Source organism: Rosa chinensis, chromosome 4 (assembly GCF_002994745.2).
Source record: "Rosa chinensis cultivar Old Blush chromosome 4, RchiOBHm-V2, whole genome shotgun sequence".
NCBI classification, from domain to species: domain Eukaryota; kingdom Viridiplantae; phylum Streptophyta; class Magnoliopsida; order Rosales; family Rosaceae; genus Rosa; species Rosa chinensis.
The window spans coordinates 47,238,663-47,262,713 of record NC_037091.1 but is presented as its reverse complement, the minus strand read 5'-3'; the positions used below and the strand labels follow the sequence as shown (position 1 = coordinate 47,262,713).

The window sequence follows — 24,051 nt, the reverse complement described above, 5'->3', positions numbered from 1 at the left end:
ATATTATTAATTAAACTATTCAAGATAAACCTAATTCTACCTTTGCACCTACATTATTTTCTTAGATCCACCCCCAATTTCTCTTTTCCAAGACAAGGGGTAAACATACATAAACATGAAACCACAATTGACATTTTTTCACAAAGTTGCACCAGATTTTCACTGCAAAGAACTAAACAAAATTGCTAATATAAACAGAAAGATTACAATCATTCCCCACCAGTGCGCCTATTTTTCAGCAGTGACAAGCAGCCATCTGATGCAATTGAACGGGACTGAGAAATATCTAGAATATGTCCTTCCAATCCTTTTGAGGCGTCATTCCGTAATTTCCCTCTTGCAAGCTTTTGAGACTTTCTGGGGGTTCCTGCATTGTCAATGCAGTTTTGTTCACTGTCACTTCTTTCCTGCAAGGCCAGATCATCTTATATAAGTTCGATATGGGTCGTTCCTGATACATTAGCAAAACTGATATCAAGAGAAAGGATTTTTTTTTTTAGGAGCTATAAACAGAAGTGTCTACATCATTAGATTCATTGATAACAATTCCTTATTAAAATTGATAAACATGATGTATATATACACATGCTCAATATAATTGGATAGAAAAATCAACACTTTATATTGCATGACATGACAATGACCAAAAAGAAAAAGTACAGATAAATTTGCATAAGCGGTAACTAGAAAGTTGCAAAAGATTCAGTACCTAATGAACATAGCAAACCACTGAAATTCCTTAAAAAGGAACTACATTACTGTTTATTTTAGCAATATAAATGCCAGGTTCCAATTTTCCTAACGTTTGTACTAAGAAGCCACGCCTCAGTGACAAGAAGACGGAACTATAAACATCAAACGAGTGAACCGATACTATTTCTTATGTTCAGAGGCAATGCACAACCGGCCAACCAGAAAAGGAAAGATGAAATCCAAACTCACCAGCATAGAGTAATAGTCACACATCATTGCTGTTAGTCCAATCACAGAAGCAGCACCCTCGGGAAGAGATAAGTAGGCCTGCAAATAATAAATTCATGAGTCCCCAAAAGCAAGAAAAAGATTATCATCAAGAAAAATATATTTAACATGAGAGGCATACACATATGTTTTTCATCTGGGAAAAAGGAAGCATCCAAGATGGTGGAATAATCTAAGTTGGTAAGAATTATAATCAACAAACGTAATGTGTTTAAGCACCATTTTGGTTTTCTTAGCTTTTCACGCTAATATGAAATTATAAAAGAGGACTCCATCAGCTCTCAACAACCTACAACCAATTGGTGGACTTGAAGCAACATGTACAGTTCTAAAAGAATAAAATACCATAAAAATTGAAAATATTTAGATATAAAGTATGATGCACATAATTAAGATACAGTTACACTGTATCGCGCACATACCCTATTCATAGTGTAAAGGGCCTCTACATTCTCCAAAGATCGGTGACGTACTACTGAAGCAACCTAAAACACAAATATAACTAAATAAGCAAGTTTCCAGGGATGAGGGTGACATGTTAGTCATGTGAAGAGTATCATAACATTTGCACAAACCTTCATCCAGTCTTTTCCATACTTGCGATATCCTTCATAAAAGTGCTTTAGCTCTTCAGTGGTCCATTGAGGCCCTAACATGTCAGACATCTTTCTCTTCTGCACATGAGAGGGTAACCGTACCCAGAACTAGTTAACACTTGCAATTTAATTTTTCCAATACTTCATGAAAATACCCAATATGATAACTATCGGAGCCCTTGATGTGTGTGTGTGTGTGACAGACAATACTGATCACATAGGAACTTCTTAATCCTAAAATGACAATGTGATGTTGATGCCTCAGAAAACAAAAAGAAAAGGAAATCAAGATTTTAAATTTGGTTTTAATTGAGAAAATATACAATAAGGAATGCAGTTTTCCAATTTTTTTTTTCTTTTAAGAGTACAGCTAAATAAATAAAACCATCACACATAACCCAGAAATCAAAATCATAATCTGGTTATCATGTGAAGCAATATAAGATGCTTAATACCATTAAAAAATAAACGTAGTAGCTTCATAACATCAATAACTAAAGAAAATTGAAATGTACCCCTACCACTGGCAAAATTATTGAAAGAACAAAATGGAAGCAAAGAAATGAGGAACCAAAGTACTCTAACAAGCTTCAACTTCATAACAATAAGAAACAATTGCAGAGATATATAATAGCTAGAACAATATCAGATAATAATCATTCTCATAACAAGGTCAGTACTCACTTTCTGCTTGTTCTTGTTAGCATTATCTCCATATTTGTTAGAAGCAACCTCATTGATATAAGGAAACCTCTTATTCACACCCTTTGTTTTCCTTACCGGGGCCATGAATAAGTTCCTTAATTATCTGAAACGAAACAAGAAGAAAAGCACAAGTCAGCAAACTAAAATCCAATGGCCATAAAGTCATTTTTGGCAATATCTACCAAATATACAAGTCATGTGTGGCTGCCTCAGCTGGATACTCCAAAAAGTTTTTCCAAGATTACATTAAAATCTATGCTTTCCTATCTTCCAACTTTTGTGACTTTGATGGAAAGTACAAGCTACTTGGTGAGTAGTTAAGTATGAGCTGCAAAATTTGGAGAGTAATATCCCTTTCAAATATCTACGACAAAGTTCTGGTTCATTTAAGGAGGTACCAAAACTGACTCCCCAAAACAAGTCCAGTAAATCTAAAGTATCAAGGCCAAGACAACAAAATGAAAGCAAATTCTAATTCTAAAAAGGGAACACAAAACTCACAATTTCACTTGCCTAGACTATGTATTATTTTTTTACTTTAATACCAACGATGTAATTTTCTAGTATCATCAAAAGAACTCTGTTCTATTTTTTCTCAATTTTCCCGCCAATTTTCTGTAAAAACTAGGGATTAAAAAGCTTAATTACTCTACAAGATCGAGCTCAGAATCCAAGCCTCCTAGACCAGACCAGATACATGGCATTAGCGTTTGATTGCTGATAGTGTTGCCAAAAAATTACCGAAAATCAACTTCGGAACACAAAATCTCTCACAATTCGAGGCTCCGTCGCTTCTAGAAACACAAAATCAAATTCCGAAAACAATAAAATCGACTGGAAACACAAATAACAAAAACGAAGCTGATGAAAAAAAAATCTTCCACTACAATAAAAAAACAAGAGTAAACAAAAGACAAATCCCGCCCGCTTTTCCTGTTCGAAGCTTTCTCAGGCCTCGAACGGAAGCGAAAGCCCAAAGCAACAATCCACATGCAGCTTGGAATTGAAGAATGTGATAACCCTAGCACACAGAGGAAGAAGATTAGAAAAGGAAATTCACCTGTGGAGGATTAGCGAGTGCGGTTTCGGAGACATAGAGAGACGGAGAGAGTGAGAGCGCGATCGCGATCGAGCAGCAGTGGAAGTGAAAAGAGATCGGAAGAGGAAAGGAAGAAGGAGAATGAGATACTTTAAAACACTGTAAACTTTCCGGCCTAAAGAGTGTGGGATTTTTTGGCCTTGGTTTTTTAAAATTTGTACACGTGTGAGTTGTGACTTTGAATCCATGATATATTTTTAGGGTTTTTGTCAATTTACACCATTTTTAGAGATTTTTTCCCCACTTACCCTATTAAGTTTTTTTAATTCTCTCTTACCCAAAACACTCTAAGGAGGTCTTCCCTAATACCATATTAATTTTTTTTTTTTTTAATACCATTTTACCCTTACCCATTTGTTAGTTAGAGAGAGAGAGAGAAAATGGAAGAGAGAGAAACTATGGGAGAGTTCGCCGAAGCCCAGTCATCGGCCGCCGGAGTCCGATCACCTGCCGCAGGAATCTGATCAACGGTCGCCGAATTCCCGTCACTAGCTACCGCCCATCGGAATTTGCTGAAAATCTAACCGGAAAGTTTTTTTTGCCCCTAATAGACATCTATTGCCCTCTAATAGAGGAACAATAGACGACTATCAGCCATGTATTGCCCCATAATAGACGTCTATTGCCCCCCAATAGAGAGGCAATAGACGTATATTGCCTCCCAATAGATGTCTATTGCCCCCCAATAGTATTGTCAGTTGCCGGAATGAGAACTAATCTTCTTAAAATTAGACAAATAAAACTTTCATTAAAGAAAAAAAAACTAAGAGATTACATCAATTCAAAACACCTATTGCCCCCCAATAGACGTCTATTGCCCCCCAATAGATCTGTACTGCCCTTGGCATAGCACCATTTTGTAGATTGGAAAGGAAAGAACTTCAAAGTTGCAGAGATAAAAGGGAAAAATTCATCAACGATGTCTGGACACTTATGAGACTTTTAAAATGATACTCGAACTTATAAAGTTATCAACGTGATACCTAAACTCATTTGTTCTTATCAATGTCGTATCTCCGTCCATTTTCCATCACAGAACCGTTAAAATGAAGCATGTGCTACGCACGTGATTTGATTTTCAAGGGTAAAATTATCTTCTTACACCAATTTTTTTTTTTTAAAAAATAAATGAAAAAGAAACTGAAAATGTTTTATTAATAAAATATAATTAAGGGTTAAATATTGTTTACTCCCTGAACTTTCAGGGAAAAAACAGTTCAGTCCCTGCCTTTTTAATTTCACACGTTTACTCCCTCAACTCTCAATTTTGAACTATTAGGTCCATTCGGTCTAAACCCTTCGTTAAGTAGGTGACGTGGCAATTCATTTCCGCTAAAATGTCTATTCTACCCTCACTTCCTTTTTTTTAAATTTATTTATTCTTTTTTTTTTTCCTTCTATTTATCTCCTCCCCTCCCCTCCCCATCGCCACAACACTTCATCCTCGCCATTGCCACCACCACTTCCACCACCATCACTACCCACGTTGCAGCCAAAGGCTGCTGCAACACCCCCCTTACCGCCACTACTACCAACACTTCCTCCTACATGTCCCTTTTCTTTCGTCCAAATTAATGCCACAATTCCCAGCAAATGTCACCTAATCGCAATTTTCCTGCAACCAAATCAATGTGAAGCAGAACACCATCATCTCCAAGCTTCAAATCTCTAAGTAGAACACACCCATCATCTCTAAGTCTGAGCAATTAGTCCAACATTAGAAAGAAGAATTTGCAGGGGCCTGACAGATCGATATGGGTCTCGATCTTTGATTTTCATCAAGCAGAAGATAGATATGGGTCTCACCTTTCGAGTGCTTCAGCAAAAATACCAGCAATAGGTGAGACGGCAGAAGTGAGTAGAATAAGATTCCGAAAGAGGTGGTAATGGTGGCGCCGCCGCTGCGGTGGGGCCATTTTTGTGCGCTTCGTCATGGTTTGGCTTTGGAGGCGCCCCTCTTCTCAATCTCTGCTTCTCTTCTCTCCATTCCCCCAACAAAGGTATTCTCTCTCTCTACACATAATTTCTGCACCCAAAATCACAACCAATCTGATTCAATTTTGCATCTTCAATTAATTTAGGGATCAGAGTTTCCTAGAACAATGCCCCTTCGCTTTGAGCTTTCGCATAAAACCCAACATTCCTACAGATAGGAAGGGATTAGGGTTGGGGTTTGAGGTCTGAGTGAGGAGGGTTCGGTTGATTATGGTGCCGGGTCCGTATCCGTGTACTCGTCGTGGCCAGGGAGATCCAACAGCTGTGCTTCTCCGCCATCTTCTTCATCTGCTGGAGCATCCGATCTCTAAGCGCCTTCAGATCGTCGTCGTCCAGATCTAGGGCTGCGATTTCCTCGTCAAGCTTGTCCTCCATCGTCTTCGCTACCGTCAACACTTGCTGCTCAATTATCTACAAACCAATCAAAGGAAAACTTCAATTATGTTTCTGGAGATGTGTGTGTGCGTGTGTATATATATTCGAATGATAAGGAAGAGAGAGAAAGTTGTACCTCTTGGACAGTTCACCATTGTTGGATTTGATGGATTTGCAGAAAGTTTGATTCAAATGAAGGAAATGAGATTTGAGATAAGGAGAGGGAGAGGGAGAGGGAGAAAGAAGGCTGATCTGGGTGAGATTTTGTTGAAGATGATAATGGAATTGGAATCCGGAGGAGAGCGAATTCGCAGGCAGACAGGGGTGGAAGTGCTGATGCCGGATTGGGAGGGCAGACAGTAGGTTGTACTGTCGTAGTGGTGGAGGATAAGAGATAAAAACAAAGAAAGAAAGAAAAAAAAAAGAATAGATTAAAAAAAAACAAAAACAAAAAAAAAGAGAAAAGAATAAAGTGAAAAAAAAAAAAGGAAGTAAGGGTATAATAGACATTTTACTGTAAAAGGACTGCCACGTCAGCAATTTAACAGAATTTTTGAACGGAGAGTAATGGAATGGACATATTGGTTCAAAATTGAGAGATGAGGGAGTAAACGTGTGAAATTGAAAAGGCAGGGACTGAACTGTTTTTTCCCTGAAAGTTTAGGGAGTAAACAGTATTTAACCCTATAATTAATTACTATAACACTAACCTTTTTCTATGATTCTCTCTATTTCATTTTTGTTTGAGTGCCCCAAAACATAGTACCCTCTTCATCTCTCCCTCTGTCTTCCTACTCAGATCATCAAAATCCCAAATAACAGAATGCTGCTGCTGGGACTTAAGAGTGATTCATCTTCTGATGCTTCCTCTAGAACTTCCCTGAGCTTGTTCTTTTGAAGTTTTCAGAGAACTGATTTCGATTTCCTGATGTCAACGCTCGAATCTGACATTCTGACCCATCTTTCTTCTTGCTGCTACTGCTCTTCTTGTCCATAAGCAGAGTAGCACACTGATATAGGGGATTCCATATTAAAAAATGCATGAAAGCCTGTGATCTAGAATTCAATCTAGTCAAAAAACACAAATTAAGGAATGAATTGGCTTAAAGCAAAACAACAAATTGATTTGGGGATTTATCGCATCAAACATGTAGAAATCCAATTTGAGCTTCAAACACTACGATCAAAGAAACCCCCAACTCTGGAATCCAATTCAATGACAGAAGGGAACCAACTTTAAGTTTCAATGGTCAAATTGAGCCACAAATGACGAATCTTTATCCCATAGCATTCAAGATAATTATGGGCTTTCCATTGAAGAAATATACAACATTATCTATTAATTAATCTGATGCATGACTCCTGACTCTCCACTCAACAATGGAAGACATCTGGTTCTTCCAAAATCAAAACCCCTAACCTCAGTGTAGCATTGGAACAATTCACATGTCAAACCCAGAGTTGGTTAAACTCCTTTCTGATTGAAACCCATAAACCCCCAAATTGAAAGGACAAACTTATTGGTAAAATCCTCTTCTGATTAAAACCCATAACAAAATTGAAAGACCAAACAACAATTACTAAAAGTATATTTGCACCCTTTTCTGATTGTCCAAAATTGAAAGAACAAAAAACAAAGACGAACTTTGAATGAAGAAACCAAAGTCTGCGACCTTGTGACTCTTAGTGTTGACGGTGAGGTTTCCATGGGATTCGAATCGAGAAGGTCGCCGGAAAAAGAAATTGGTTGTCAAATTGACCAGAGAAATCGAAAACTGATGACATTTAAATTACTCCTGATCGAAGTAATTAATTAAATACGTTCATCTGAAGCTAACCATTTTTATATATGTAAATTACTCGATATAGTGTTCTTATATATGATTTTGTAGTTACTGGGCATCAATGAGTTTGAAGTCTTGACGATTCAAATCAGGAGGAAGCGAGCTGAAAAAGAAGAGGAAAGAAAGAAAGAAAGAAAGAAAGAAAAGAAAAGAAAAGAAAAATATTTTTGAGGGTAAATCGGTCTTTTTGCCTTTATTTTGGCCCTCACGTGCATCACGTGGTCAAATTAACGGCTCCGTGACAGAAAATGAACGGAGGTACAACATTGATAAGAAAAAATAAGTCAAGGTATGATTTTGATAACTTTGTAAGTTCGGGTATTATTTTAAAAGTCCCCTAAGTGTCCAGACATCATTGGTGAATTTTTCCCGAGATAAAATTCCAAGAATTCCTTTACCAGTTGAGCCTGAGTTCCAGCTATCCAACCCCATGTAGGAAGTAAACTCAACCAACATAACCAACTGTTTCTGATTTGGCCCTCCAGTAAACCCAATACCTTGGCCAGATCTGATCTGGACACCCAAACCCATTTGGGTGAGGTGCCAGCGTCTTGCGCGACTAGCAGCCGTCACTTTTGCATCTCCAGCACCGACTTCACATTGGTTATGCCAACTCCGATCCAACAAGATCGACTTCTAGCCGCCACCGAACTAGAAATTCGTCTCCAATCTGCAACACCAAAGCATCCCAACCTCCAAGTATCCAAATCCAAAAGCCGTAGAAAAAAGAGTCGACGAAGTGTCATTGACCGATTTGGACCTCCTATTTGGACCTCCAGTGCATCCTCGATTTGGACCTCCGATTCCGGCATCATTAACCGAGTTAACCAGCGTGAATGTCGAAGCTGAAAAAGCTCTGGCTAATGGGGCCGATCCCGACGAGTTGACTTGGCTGGAGGTGGAGAGCCTTGATCTTTACAAGAACAATTTCTAGGGGAGTTTGCCGGCCAGCATTGCCGACTCGTCGAACCTGTACGGAGCTCCGAGCTTGCTGCACTGAGGCACGAACTCGCTGCCGGCTACACGATCAATGGTGCCGCCTCACGACGATCGTCGGCTGCACCTTTACGGCTGAGAGAGAGAGAGAGAGAGAAGAGACAGATCAATGGCATATGGGGTAGTTTATTGATTTGGCTGAGGGTAAACTTGTCTTTTTATGTTCAATTGGGTTGCTGAGAATAAAAATCTGTTACTGGGGCAAGTGGGATAATTTTGGCTAATTTTGGTGCTTTAAGTCAAGAACCCATATTTTTATTTGTTTCGATGCACTAAATGGTCATTTCATTTTAAGAATATTCGGTAATTATTTTTTGGGTCTTTATCCTATATTGGTAGTTTACAAGAATTTATAGTTCTATACTTTTAAAATGAATTAGGTTTGCGTGAGAGATAAACAATGGCATAGTATACAGCAAATGATATATGTAATCGTAATATTTCAAAATAAATAAAAAATAGTAATATTAGAAATATAGTTAATTTTATATCACAAAAGTTATAACTGTTATAGACAAACAAAAATAAATAAATTACAACTCTCTGATAGGTCGTTGATTCGACAAATTTTGTGTGCGTGCTCAATTGCTCATCATACAAGCCCTTATCTTCCAAGAGAAAATGGCGGTTGATGTTAAGCTCTAAATGGACAGTTAGCTGGCATCCCTCAAGGTACACTCGAGGCCATGAATAGACGACCATTGTTCGTCAATTGTGTTTTAGTAGATTTTAATCCGTGTCTACGCCAAACACCTATAGAATATATCTATGTTAGTCATATAAATATATATATATATATATGTCGTCGTCATCATGAATCAAAATAGTGAAATGAGAGAGAGAGAGAGAGAGAGGCCATACTGGTTCTCAAAGGCTACCAGCTTATGTTGGTCACTCTTGTATTGGCAGTACAACCTTCTGTTGGCTTCCGCCAGTTCCTAAAGCAAATGATAGAAGAAATATCCAATTAATAAGAAGAAAAGACAATATATATATTATTGTTACCGTAAGATGCAAGTTATCTGCTTGGAAAGGCAATTTGCTTTCTCAAGCGGGACGTTTGCAACTTATTAACTCGGTGGTTCAGGGTGTTCTTGTCTATAGTTTTCAGATTTATGAATGGCCTACAAACCTTCTTCATGATCTCCAATCATGGGTAAGGAATTTTTTCGGGACTGGTGATCCTCTAAAAAGAGGGATACCGCTAATATCTTGGCATCATTGCTACAAATCTAAAGAGGAGGGAGGGCTAGGATTGCGGAATCTTTTTGAGACTCAAAATATCTTTCGGACTCAAAATCCAAAACACAAAACTCAAAGAAATGCATAATACCTGATGGCCGGTCTCATGGACCAACTACACGGCCTTACCTCAAATAAAATCATCACCAGGCAAGCGTAGTGAGAGTGTCCACTTACGCCATATCACCTAGAAATAGTGCCACACCTCAGAGGATGTCAGACACCATTCCGTCCATACGGCCCCTCCGGATGTTTAGGGGATTGAAGCCCAAGGAATCACTATGTTCCACTCACTCTCAAGCCATCAATAACCAAACCATGCAACTCAAATATGCATAAACATTTAATTCAAAACGGAAAACAACTAACCGAATGAGTCTTGAGTCCCTTACCTGGATTCCGATGATTTTCTTCACGTACTCTGAGAGTCACGAACCTTACGTTCCTCGGGTAACCGGAGTCCTAGATTCCGACACGATTCCATATTAACAACACTTTCTTAGGGAAATAATTGTATAAACTTCAACAAATTAAATTGTCCGACCATTCCCTAGTTTGACCAAAATTTACCAATAACTATCGCTGAGCTTCCAATTTCCAATAAATATATGGAGTCTCTGTCCAAGCTTATAAATTAAGCTCAATCTTGTATTTGTATTTAATTGTGCTCACTGCACATATTTTAGGTAGAACCAATCTCTACATTTAAAACCGCTTAATCCCAAGGATTGAACAACGTGGTACTTCAATTCCTTTAAAGGCAACGTGACCTTTTAACATTTTTGTCACTACTTGCTTAATTAGGACATCAATTCCACCTTACAAATAGAACTAGTTTACAACTCTTGTCAATTGATCAAAACCACATCATTGCACTTTTACAGTAGCCTACTACTTTCACCAAAATATACCCATCATATAGTCGGGTCCAACTATAATTATCCAAGGTGACCTCTCACTTACCTTGTAAATCTTTAGATTAAACTCTTCCTTCTTGCTGGATTGTTGGACTAGAAACAACAGTATGCTTTCTCCTCCTGTTCTGGTTCAGTCAAACAAAAGCACTCAACACCACGTACCATAACTCGTAAATAAACCCAAATTCAATTCAGTGCTAGAACCTTACCCTTAATTATCGGTTCCATCATTCCTTCGAATTCCTTCCAAAGTTCAATTATTCGCTTTGTTCTTACTTTCTCTTTCCTTAGCTTTGAATTTTCTGGAACCCAAATTTAACTGCAGTCTCCCTTCGGCACCGGCAACAAAATTGTCAACCAAAATCAGAACCCAATCTCTCTCAAAATCAAAAAGGAAATTCAGACTGCCACCACAAGTGGTGGTACCATGGTGGCAGCCTATACCACAACTCACCAATTCAACCCACTCAAGGAATCGAGCTCCAACATATGCCAATCCATGCTCCAGGAGGTCAGCGACGAACCCAGAAGCAAAGGACAACCAAGGAGGACAGCGGCTCCGCTGGTACCCGAACCACCAAAACATCAATTCGTCAAAACCCATCCAAAACTGAAAACTAAGTATACCAGTACGTATAGCTCACCAAGAGGATCGATTTCCATACCTCATGCAGCCCCGAAGATCGCCGAAAATTGCAGAAACTTTGCAAGAAAACTCGAAGCTTTCGGGCTTCCGTTCTCTCTCCTCGCTCCATGCATGGACGATCTGTGACCATAGGCAGAACCACGACCACAAGACGCATCGAGCATGACTGGTGCGCCGTCGTGTCGTTGTCGGACGCGGGAGTTCCGGTTGGGTCACCGTTACGGGTCTTGAGCTGGAGAAATGGGTCGATGCTTCTGTTCGTTTCTGGAACGATCTAGTGCGTCCATCAAGTCTCCTCTCTTATATACTTTCCCTTAAACAATTTTGGATGGCTCAGATGAAACGGTGAATGTTTCAACTGCTCAGATCGTGCCAAAACATTTCCTTTTTTATATAAAATGAATTTCCATAATTCCTAAACTTCGGAAATTCATAATAAATAGGCCGGGTGTCTGAAAATTTCCCTGAAAATTCTCACGGACTCGTCACATCGCGTACTTCATTATAGAGTCCAAATTTTGAAGACTCCACCTTGTGAAAAATCTCAATAATTATTCCCGAAGATTTTTAACAATTACCGAGATCGTCAAATTTATTCCAAACGATCTCACCTTATCTCGATAATTTTTCCGGGGCTCACATCTAACGCCACCCAGGTGGTCGAAGATAAGGTGGTAACAGATGGCTATGTGCCCATCCCCATCCTAGAGAATGCAAGCATAGAAGAGCGACTTGCCATCATGCAAAAGAACAATGCCTCATGCTATGAAAAGACAAACAAAGGTTTCGTGGAGCAACGAAAGAGGTTTGAGGATGCTATAAGCACGATCCGGAAACTCGAGCATGATACATGGCAAACACATGGGCGTTTGGGGCATCTGACATGATAAACCTGGGACAACCACGAGCAGCTTGTGGCCATGATAAATGCCTAGGCTGCCTAGAGCAAGAATATCGCTACAGAGGTCGTAGCTATTCTTAATGAGGGGTCCAATCTTGCTACCCAAGTTGCCATGCAGAAAGCTGACTTGGATCAGGCTAAAATGGTTCTAAATAAGACATTGGGAGATCCCAATGCTATCCTTGGTTCTCTTGGTCAGCCCGCCGGATCCGGCAAGTACGTGCCACCAAATGCTCGAGATAAGGCTAGCAGTAATACTGCCATACCCTCGGCAGCTACTACTGTCGCATTGGCCAAAAGTAAGGAGAAGGCCCTGGAAATTGACAGCAAGGACAAGGCTACACCGCCGGTCACTCAGAAGAGCAGGACTCTGAAAATCGGTGAAGGCGCCCTTGCTGATCCTATCGTGTTTGCCTAATGTGACAGCGATAGAGCGGAGAACGTATACCAGGAGCTTCCAGGGAACTACTATGGGATTGACCAGGCAGGCAACCCGGTCAGAATAACGGCCTTGGCAAAGGATGTGTCTACGCCAAATCTTACTCTTCAACAGTCAAATATCCCTCGGGTCATCCGCTTAGGAGAAGGAACAGCGGCTGCTAGCCAAACTGTGCCTACTTTGCAAACCGCTCGCCAGATTGTGGCGATACCTCCTCCTCCCAACCCAGATTACGTAAGACACAAAAAGGTAGAGGAGATGATTAGATTGGCTAATCTAAGGGCCCATCTTGATGAGGTGTATGAAGGGCCTTTCCCGCCGTATATAATGCTCGCGCCTTTTTCCATGGGCTATAAGAATATCATATTTTCGACCTTTTCAGGAGAGGATACAGAGAATGCGACGACCCATCTGGCCAGGTTCAAAGTACAATGCAGCCAGTACCAGAATGATGACAGTCTTAAGTGCGAGATCTTTGGCACTTCTCTATCAGGAGCCGCCTTCACCTGGTTCTCTGAACTCAGGCCGGGGTCAGTCACAAATTGGCCCGCAATGGAAAAACTCTTTCGAGAAACCTTCAGAGCGATAGAACCCGAGGTCGATTTGGCCTCCCTTACCCAGATGGCCCAACAGCCTACTGAGTCTGCTATTGCTTATCTTCAACGATTCCAGATTCAAAAGGCCAAGCTGAACATGGTTCTGCTAGAAAGAGAATTGGTTAAGTTGGCAATCAAAGGCCTAAAACCACCCCAATGAAAGAAACAACATGGCAGCATGATCAAATCCATGGGATAGCTGATCACGGAGGTAGGCAGCTTTGAGCACCTTCTCAGGGAGACGGATGCTAGGAAGAATGCATCCAAAAGAACATATGTGCCTGGGAAACATAGCACAGTGGCTGCTTTAAATTATCAGCCAGCCACATATGACCCCTACTATCAGGGCGGAGAGGTGTCCCTAGAGGAAGATGAAGAGGAGGAGAATGATGTCTCCACCTTCAAGCTAACTGGAAGGAAGAACTTTGCTCTCAAGCAGTTGAAGTTAACCAAAGAACCAGTCAAGCTCAAGTATGTGGCCTTCACCAAAACCTGAATTCGTGACATATACATATGATACCAACAAAGCGCACAAAATCTTAGACGAGATGATAGCCTTGAGGATGGTGAAAACATATTTCGGGCCTTTCCCCAGACCTGAGCAGCTAAAAGGGAAAAAAGTATTGCAAGTTCCACAATCTGTGGAGCCATAACACAACTGAGTGTGTCAAGCTAAAGGATCAGATTCAGGTATGGCTAAATAATGGGAGTCTGCAGGTTGAATATCCAACTACCGCAGCAGCGTTAGTGGATCTAAATCCCTTCCCTGATACCGGGGTAAACATGATTGATGTGACTTGGAATCATGTTCACCTGCTTCAACATCTGCCATCAAGGAGAGCAAGTGGTACACCAGGGAAAAGGATAAGGTTGTGGAGATCAGCCCCTCCAAGAAGAGAAAGCTACAACGCAGGTTTGGAGAAATCAAGCGAACATTAGAGGCTTTAGATCAAGGCCTGATTAAACCTTGGAAATTGGTTAAGTCTCCAGAGTAGTATCAGAGAGAGATGAAGGCGCTAGTCGCTAAGCCTTTAATGGTTTCCCGCAGTTTTCAAAAACAAGCGAGCTCAGTGTTGGGGCCACCCAAGCCTAGTGTTTTCTGTAGGATTACCAAGGAAAGGACACCTCCACAAGCCAGGAAGGACAGTTCTCCAACCAGGAGACCAAGTGTCAGACGCAGGTTGTTCCGCGAAAAACCCAAAGCGAAACCCTCCGTTTTTGAGAGACTGGGGGGCAAAGAAAATTACTCGGAGTCCTTACAGTGAAGACTTAAGAAGTTCAGAGCATAGTGGTCCCAGCTTCAAAAGAGGCTCCAGCAGCGAAGCATAAGCCGGACCCACCAAAGCAGGCTCCCATGCTCCAGGAACATAAGCAGGATGAGGAGATGATCCCCGCGGAAGAGTCTTTGGTCGCTTCGTCACTAAACAATTCAACACAAAAATCCCGCTGACTAACCCTAGCTCGACCTCGATGATGATATGGACGAGACATAAGTGATGGATACCACCTGCAACATGGTATATGTGTTACCCGCCAAGTACGCCCTGCCGGTCGCTACACAGGAATGTGTAGAAGCTGAAGAAACCGGCGAGCAGCCGTTGCAGATCACTTCAGCAGCAATAACTCCAGTGGAAGAAGCAGTGTTCCTAGAAACTAAGGATGCTGACAGCAGAGGCTTCTTCATGATTTTCACAAGGCCAACACCCTCTATGGTACAACACATGCGATCTCTGTACATTACGGCAGAGATTAATGGCGTTAAGGTCAGCAAGATTATGGTTGATACCGAGGCGGCTGTAAACGTCATTACTATAAGGACCATGCATCTGCTAGGGATCAAGAAGGAGAAGATCTAGTCTACCTCCCTCACACTTAAGAACTTTGCAGGGATCGTGACTAAGACGTTGGGCCTGCTTTTCCTGCGAATCAAGGTTGGCCCTGCTGAAGCCATTTACGCTTTCTTTGTAACAGATTGTTACGCAGCCTACAGTACCATTACGGGCAGAGACTGGATTCATCAAAGATATTGTGTTCTGTCGACTCTCCACCAAGAACTGATTATGTGGAATAAGGTTACGGATAAGGCAAAGGTGATTAAAGCAGATCCTCGACCTTTTCCTATTTCCACAAACTATGTAGATGCCAGGTACTACTTGGAGCTAATTAGTCCATTGCAAGTCAGTGGCATCGACAACAAGGTCCGCCCCATGGGGGTGACGGCCTCTGAATTGGCACAGTGGGGGCTCACGCCCTCGAAAGAAGTCCCAGAAATTCCAGGTCACGTTGTGCCTCACTCTCAGATTGATTAATGGATTACGATCTTCCAGGGGAAGGGATAGAGGCCTTCCACTCCTTGTATGATAGGTTATCTTCGCACTTGGTGGAGAAAGGGGCCTATGATTGAGTCGCGACATTGGAATGCGTTAACAAAGAGTTCTCTGATCATAAGGAGGAAGAAGAAATTCAACTCGCCCCAGCCGCGTTGGATGACACTCCCCCAAAAGTTAGGGATCCTACCGAGAAGGTCAATTTGGGAACGATAGCTGAGCCCATGGAAGTGGCTATTTGTACATACTTAAAGCCTACCAAGAAACAGAGGCTCATTGCCTTGTTGCTAGAATACAAGATTGTTTCGAGAAAAACTATGAAGACATGCCAGGCCTATCACCCGACTTGGTCTGCCACCAGCTACCAATGTTGCCTGATAAGAAGCCCGTGAAACAAGAGATGCGGAGAACGAACTCAGAGACCTAAGTTTTGGTTAAAGAGGAAGTTGAGAAGATGCACAAGTCAGGAATCATCAGAGTGGCCAAATATAACCAGTGGCTATCTAACATAGTGCTTGTTCGCAAGAAGAACGGAAAAATGAGGGTCTGCGTGGACTACAAAGATCTTAATACTGCTGACCCAAAAGACGGCTATCCCATGCCGGTGGCAGATATGTTGGTAGACGCAGTAGCGGGGCATGAACTTCTGTTCTTTATGGACGGGGCAGCAGGATATCACCAGATTCTGGTAGCGGAAGAAGATTGGCACAAGACCGTGTTCCGCTGCGCTGGCTTCACGAGAGTTTTTGAGTATGTGGTCATGCCCTTTGGTCTAAAGAACACCAGGGCCACATATCAGTGAGTCATGAACCTGATGTTCCATGACATATTGGGAAAGATTCTAGAGGTTTACATAAACAAAGTGGTCGTTAAGTTCAAAAAGCGAGGAGACCACATTGCGGACCTCAAGAAGGTTTTTGAGCACATGCGGCTACACAAATTGAAGATGAACCCTGCCAAGTGTATGTTTGGAGTCCAGGCTGGTGACTTTTTGGGGTTCATCGTCCACCAAAGGGTCATTGAAGTACCTAAGGATAAGGAGTCATCAATGTGTCTCCCCCTCGAAAAAAGAAAGAGTTACAGAGGCTACTGGGCAAGATCAATTTCCTGCGGCGGTTCATCTCTAACTCCGCCGGCAAGATTCAACCTTTTTCCCCGCTGCTGAAGCTGCAAGGGCAAAATGAGTTTGTCTGGGAACCTAAACATTAAGAGGTCTTTGATAAAATCAAGGCCTATCTCGTGAGCCCACCAGTACTCGTCCCTCTCAGACCTGGTTTCCCGCTTAAACTTTATATCTCGGCGGCCGAGGCTTCCATTGGGAGCCTGCTCACTCAGGACGATGAAGAAGGGGTCGAGCATGCTATCTTCTACCTTAGTAGAACACTAACGGATTGCGAAACGAGGTACACGCCAATAGAGAAGTTGCGTCTGACGCTATACTTTTCAGCCTGCAAGTTACGCCACTACATGTTATGCTTTACTACCTGCGTTATAGCTCAGACTAATCTGGTCAAATATATGCTTCCGCGACCTATCCTCAGGGGCCTCATTGGCAAGTGGGTGCCCCCCTTGTCAGAATTTTCCCTGCAGTATGTTCCACAGAAAGAAGTCAAAGGCCAAGCCATCGCAGACTTCTTGGCACACCACCCTATGTTGGACATACCCGCCATACATGATTTGGAAGTCACTACAGAGACAATCAATTGACCAGACCTAGCGTGCCTACCTGAGTTTGCTGTGTTATATCAAGCCACAATCTCACTCCAGCCCTGGGTCTTATATTTCGATGGCCCAAGAACGAAAACAATGGCAGGCGCCGGGGTAGTCCTGGAAAATCCAGCTGGATATCGTTTTTCACTCTCTTTCTAGTTAGAGTTCCGTTGTATTAACAACCAAGATGAATATGAGGCCCTCATTATCGACCTAGAGGTATTACTGGAACCAGGGGTCTAGGACATCCAAGTTCTCGAAGACTCTCTACTAGTGATCAACCAACTTCGCGAAAAGTTCAGATGTACCAGCTTTTTACTCACCTCATACAGGGACCGCGCACTTGAACTGCTGGCCTAATTTGATGATGTGGATCTGAAGCACATTCCTCATGAGCGCAATTTCGCTGCCAATGAGTTAGCCCAGCTCGCTACTGGCATAACTTTAACGTATGGGGTTCGAGAGAGGATTTCAAAGGTAGAGCGCCGCACGTTACCTTCGTGGCTCGTGAAGGTTGAGCCACCAGATGAACCCACGGTGGCTGCCTTAGATCTTATCGATGTGGACTGGCGTATCCCCTTGATAGCATACCTTAAACACCCAGATCACTCCACATATAAGAAGATCCGCTTCCTTGCGCTTAATTATTTCCTCAAGAATGACGAGCTGAGGAGGCGCGGAGAGGATGGTGTCGATTTCAGGTGTGTTTACGGTCGCAAAGCAAAGCGCCTGATGCGAGAGGTGCATGCGGGCGTGTGTGGGGCTCACCAAGCGGGCCCTAAGATGTGATGGCTCATTAGACGACATAGTTATTATTGGCCAAGCATCTTAATGGATTGTATAACGTTCGCGAAGGGCTGCCAGGATTTCCAGGCACATGGACCAATCCAGCATATTCTGAACATCCCTATGTAGCCTATCATTAAGCCTTGGCCTATGCGAGGTTGGGCACTGGACTTAATTGGAATGATTCATCCTTATTCTTCTCTTCAGCATAAGTTCATCATTGTCGCTACCGATTTCTTTACTAAGTGGGTAGAGGTTGAACCTTTAAAGGAGGCTTTTGGTACCACGATCTGGATTTATATTTAAACACATTATATGCACGTTTGGTATCCCAGAAGTTCTGGTATCTGACAGGGGGGTAGCATTCATGGATCGTGAAGTTGAACAGCTCGTAAATGACCTGGGTATATAATTCATTCATTCAACCCCATATTATGCTCAGTCTAATGGCCAAGCAGAGGCCAGTAACAAAATTGTCATCACTCTCCTGAAGAAGATGCTCGCGGAGAATCCTCGCCAGTGGCACGAGACGTTGTATGAGACTCTCTGGGCTTATCGCACCTCGAAACGTAGCCCCATCGCCATGACACCCTACGTTCTCATGTTCGGTCATGATGCGGTGTTGCCTTTGGAAATTAATGTTCAATCCCTATGGGTCCAAGACCAGCATGATCTGATTGGCGAAGATTATGTTCAGGCTATGTGGCAAGAGTATGAAGATCTCAGCGAAAGGCACTTAGAGGCTTCGGACAGTTTAGTGATGGAAAAGCAGCAAATCGCTCGAGCATATGATAAATGGACACACGACCGCAACTACAAGGAGGGTGAACTCGTCCGGAAGGCAGTTCTGCCCCTGGGCGAGAAGTTGGCCAACGGCGGCAAATGGACGCCACGGTGGGAATGACCCTTTGTTGTTCACAAGGTTCTGGAAAAGGGAGCCTTTCACCTTAAAGATTTGGACGGCGATATCCACCGGAATCCTATCAATGGCAGATTCTTGAAGAAATACTACCCCAGTGTTTGGGAGTTCGAAGACCCACCAGATACTCCGGCCGTCGGGGCAGGGGGGCAAACATAGTCTTGCTCTGCTCACGTCCTCATCTTCGTCAGGGCCTACTTGTGGCCCCACTCTACTGTACTCGCTTCGCCTAGCAAGAATATGGGGGCAATGCTCTATATATTCTGAGCTTTGTTTTTGTGGCCCTTTGACTTGTTTTATGTGTGTGAATTTGCAAATTTAATTTTTCACATGTCTTTTTCCCTTTTTGACAATCAAGTGTTAAAATATGGGTATGTGTAACAAGGCCTATACCAGAGGCTTAATATACATTAGAAGATTGGAAGTAACAAAATATCATTGTATTCATAAAGTAGCTTTGCGGCCAAAAGCAATACAGTAAATTCGTGAGAGTACATCTGCGAAATTACAAGTTTAAAAATGTAAACTTTCAAGTCTTATGGATCTTCTTTCAAGAGGGACTAGACGATCGGCTTTAGTCTCTACACTCTTCTCTCTTGAACCTTGGCAGCTGCTATCGTCTGTACTCGAAGGAGGGGAAGGGAGGGGCTCGAGTTCATCCCAATCCTCCCAGTTGTCCATCCTTTAGGCCAAAGGCCTCAATAAAGATGGACATCAGAGTTCAGCGAAGCCAAGTTGCCCCGTCCATCTCGGGGGCAAAACGAAAGTTTGATTCATTAAGCCCAGGAGGTGGGGAGTCGAAGAAGAGCGGTTGACCGAATGGGGTCTCCCACATTTCTCCAGCATGCTCCGCGCAAGGGAACCTCAAGAGGATGACTCATCAGGTGTAGATTTCCCAAGCTAGGAGCTCCTCGTGTTCTTCAACCTATCTGAAGCCTAGGATGTTCCATCCAGGCTTTCAAAAGCCAAAGACACGAGGTTGCTTGAGATTAAGCCATAAGGCCTAACTCAGACTTGAGATTTCGCCATAAGGCCTAAGATCTAAAGGCTAAAGGTGAGATCGTGGGAAGAAGATTTTTGGAAAAGAAGGAAGAGGAGTAGGGCTTGCAAAGCCATTTCTGGGTAAGTCATCGTGCTGATCTGCTCATCCCCAAAGTATAGGTATGTATAGGGCCAATCCGAGCAGCCTCAGCCCTTGGATGGACAGTTGAAATGGCGATCAACGCCATCAATGAGATTAAATGCCATAATCTCTTAAATGAAGGAGATTTGAAGATGCGTGGGAAACAGAACGGTCTTCAAGGAGGTAACCGCTTGGTTTCGAGATTATCTATTATGAACCGCTTCAATATGTAATTAAGGCAAATTTAAAGAAATTGATGGCTATGAAGACAAAGGCGCGTTTGGGCCAGTAAGTGGACTAGAGCAAATAAATAATATTATTACTGGATTAATAGTATCCATAATACAAAAGATGATGGGCCTAATGCTAGAGGCCTAAAGCCTTCGAGCTACATAGGACAGGCGGAGAAGATGATCATCCAGATGGAAGCCAGCTTGAACGGCGGCGTGCTCGGCCTGTTGGGCTGCCTCGCGGGCCTGGGCCAGATTTTGAGATAGCACCTCCAAGGCGGCCAGTGATTGCTCCTGTTGGGCTTCTTCATGAGCGAACCTAGCCCTCGTAGTGGCCAATTGGGCCTGAAGATCCCGGATCTGGGATTCAAGAGTAAGAACTGTCACTACTTTAACTGGCGACTTCTGTTTTCTTTTTTGTATTCCAGTGTCAGACTGTTGAACTCCCTCTTTGAGTTTTCCCAGCTGAGATGTTTTCAAAGCAGTGTCTTCAACCATAGTAACTGAAGGATTCCGTTTGAGTTTAGACTTCTTAGCAATGTTGAAGTTTTCTTCCTCGACAAGTGCAGATGATTCTAGACACACAGAACCAACGAGAAAATTAAGATTTGAGTTAAAAAAAGACGATGGTTAGCAGTTCAAGACAATCTATAAAACCTAACATGATTGACGTCATCTAAAAGTTAGGACTGACACTGAGATAAACTTCCATGTTTCAATCACAACGTCCTTACCCATTTCAGCAGTTGCTTCAGGCATCCTCAAGGACGGATCTGCCAGGGTAAGTGACGCATCAAAGGAAGAGTCTTCATCTGCATGGACAGAAGATTTGGAATGAACAATGTCTGATAGTGTAGCCCTGATTCCAAATATTATTAATTAAACTATTCAAGATAAACCTAATTCAACCTTTGCACCTACATTATTTTCTTAGATCCACCCCCAATTTCTTTTTTTACATAAACATGGAACCACAATTGACATTTTTTCACAAAGTTGCACCAGATTTTCACTGCAAAGAAATAAACAAAATTGCTAATATAAACAGAAAGATTATAATCATTCCCCACCAGTGCGCCTACTTTTCAACAGTGACAAGCAGCCATCTGATGCAATTGAACGGGACTGAGAAATATCTAGAATATGCTGTTCCAATCCTTTTGAGGTGTCATTCCGTAATTTCCCTCTTGCAAGCTTTTGAGGCTTTCTGGGGGTTCCTGCATTGTCAATGCAGTTTTGTTCACTGTCACTTCTTTCCTGCAAGGCCAGATCAGCTTATATAAGTTCGATATGGGTCGTTCCTGATACATTAACAAAACTGATATCAAGAGAAAGGATTTTTTTTTTTTTTTAGGAGCTATAAACAGAAGTGTCAAGATCATTAGAGTCATTGATAACAATTCCTTATTAAAATCGATAAACATGATGTATATATACACATGCTCAATATAATTGGATAGAAAAATCAACACTTTATATTGCATGACATGACAATGACCAAAAAGAAAAGGTACAGATAAATTTGCATAAGCGGTAACTAGAAAGTTGCAAAAGATTCAGTACCTAATGAACGTAGCAAACCACTGAAATTCCTTAAAAAGGAACTACATTACTGTTTATTTTAGCAATATAAATGCCAGTTTCCAATTTTCCTAAAGTCTGTACTAAGAAGCCACCCCTCAGTGACAAGAAGACAGAACTATAAACATCAAATGAGTGAACCGATACTATTTCTTGAGAAAATATACAATAAGGAAATCAAGATTTTAAATTTGGTTTGAATTGAGAAAATATACAATAAGGAATGCAGTTTTTCCAAATTTTTTTTTCTTTTAAGAGTACAGCTAAATAAATAAAACCGTCACACATAACCCAGAAATCAAAATCATAATCTGGTTATCATGTGAAGCAATATAAGATGCTTAATACCATTAGAAAATAAACGTAGTAGCTTCATCATATCAATAACTAAAGAAAATTGAAATGTACCCCTACCACAGGCAAAATGATGGAAAGAACAAAATGGAAGCAAAGAAATGAGGAACCAAAGTACTCTAACAAGCTTCAACTTCATAACAATAAGAAACAATTGCAGAGATATATAATAGCTAGAACAATATCAGATAATAATCATTCTCATAACAAGGTCAGTACTCACTTTCTGCTTGTTCTTGTTAGCATTATCTCCATATTTGTTAGAAGCAACCTTGTTGATATAAGGAAACCTCTTATTCACACCCTTTGTTTTCCTTATCGGGGCCATGAATAAGTTCCTTAATTATCTGAAACAAAACAAGAAGAAAAGCACAAGTCAGCAAACTAAAATCCAATGGCCATAAAGTCATTTTTGCCAATATCTACCAAATGATGTGTGGTTGCCTCAGCTGGATACTCCAAAAAGTTTTTCTAAGATTACATTAAAATCTATGCTTTCCTATCTTCCAACTTTTGTGACTTTGATGGAAAGTACAAGCTACTTGGTAATTTTCTAGTATCATCAAAAGAACTCTGTTCTATTTTTTTCTCAATTTTCCCTGCCAATTTTCTGTAAAAACTAGGGATTAAAAAGCTTAATTACTCTACAAGATCGAGCTCAGAATCCAAGCCTCCTAGACCAGACCAGATACATGGCATTAGCGTTTGATTGCTGATAGTGTTGCCAAAAAATTACCGAAAATCAACTTCGGAACACAAAATCTCTCACAATTCGAGGCTCCGTCGCTTCTAGAAACACAAAATAAAATTCCGAAAACAATAAAATCGACTGGAAACACAAATAACAAAAACGAAGCTGATGAAAAAAAAATCTTCCACTACAATAAAAAAAAAAAAGAGTAAACAAAAGACAAATCCCGCCCGCTTTTCCTGTTCGAAGCTTTGTCAGGCCTCGAACGGAAGCGAAAGCCCAAAGCAACAATCCACATGCAACTTGGAATTGAAGAATGTGATAACCCTAGCACACAGAGGAAGAAGATTAGAAAAGGAAATTCACCTGTGGAGGATTAGCGAGTGCGGTTTCGGAGACAAGGAAAAGAGACTGTGAGAAAAGGAAGAAGGAGAACGAGAAATTGGGGCTGGAGAGAATATGGAATATTTTAGCCAAAATATGGGTTTTTTAAAATTTGTACACGTGTGACTTTGTGTGCATATGCTCGTCATCCAAGTTACTTATCTTCCAAGAGAAAATGGCCGTTGATATTAAGCTCGAAATGAACAGTTGGCTGGCATCCCTCAAGGGACACCCAAAGCCATAAATAGACGACCATTGTTTCTTCAGCTGTGTTTTAGTAGAACATAATCTGTGTCTGCTCCAAACACCTATAAAATATATCTATGTTAGTCTCATAGCAGGCCCCACCCATTATGTGTGTGGAGAGAAGTAAAAAAAATTCTCTAAAGGTTAAATTAGTAAAAAAATTCTATTTTGGAGAGCAAGCTCTCTTCTCTTAATAATAGTATAGATATATATCATCATCATCATCATGAATCAAAATAATGAAATGAGAGAGAGAGGCCATACTGGTTCTCAAAGGCTACCAGCTTATGCTGGTCACTCTTGTATTGGCAGTACAACCTTCTGTTGGCTTCCACCAGCTCCTGAAGCAAATGATAGAAGAAATATCC

The 24,051-nt window shown here is 41.5% G+C and overlaps 1 protein-coding gene and 1 long non-coding RNA gene across 5 annotated transcripts in view; both read right to left on the bottom strand.

Moving 5' to 3' along the window:
- Positions 1-23,572, bottom strand: part of LOC112198509 (protein ALWAYS EARLY 3) — a 41,187-nt gene extending 17,615 nt beyond the window's left edge. Inside the window, exons 1-4 of one of the 4 annotated variants that reach the window (XM_040518382.1) lie at positions 23,420-23,572; positions 22,586-22,709; positions 1,557-1,655; positions 1,404-1,466 (exon numbers count right to left, since the gene is read on the bottom strand). In XM_040518382.1, coding sequence (XP_040374316.1) covers positions 1,404-1,466; positions 1,557-1,655; positions 22,586-22,690 — 267 coding nt within the window. In that variant the 5' untranslated portion in view covers positions 22,691-22,709; positions 23,420-23,572. Of the gene's footprint in view, positions 1-1,403; positions 1,467-1,556; positions 1,656-2,261; positions 2,386-3,342; positions 3,499-22,585; positions 22,710-23,419 lie in introns of those variants that run through there. The other 3 variants (XM_024339647.2, XM_040518381.1, XM_024339646.2) reach the window with 3 other exon arrangements.
- LOC112196601 lies at positions 10,755-11,442 on the bottom strand. The gene is made up of 3 exons (XR_002935292.2): positions 11,205-11,442; positions 10,960-11,080; positions 10,755-10,875 (listed from the first exon to the last, which is right to left on the bottom strand). It is a non-coding gene; the product is annotated as an uncharacterized LOC112196601 (long non-coding RNA).
- Positions 23,573-24,051: the final 479 nt, after the last annotated feature.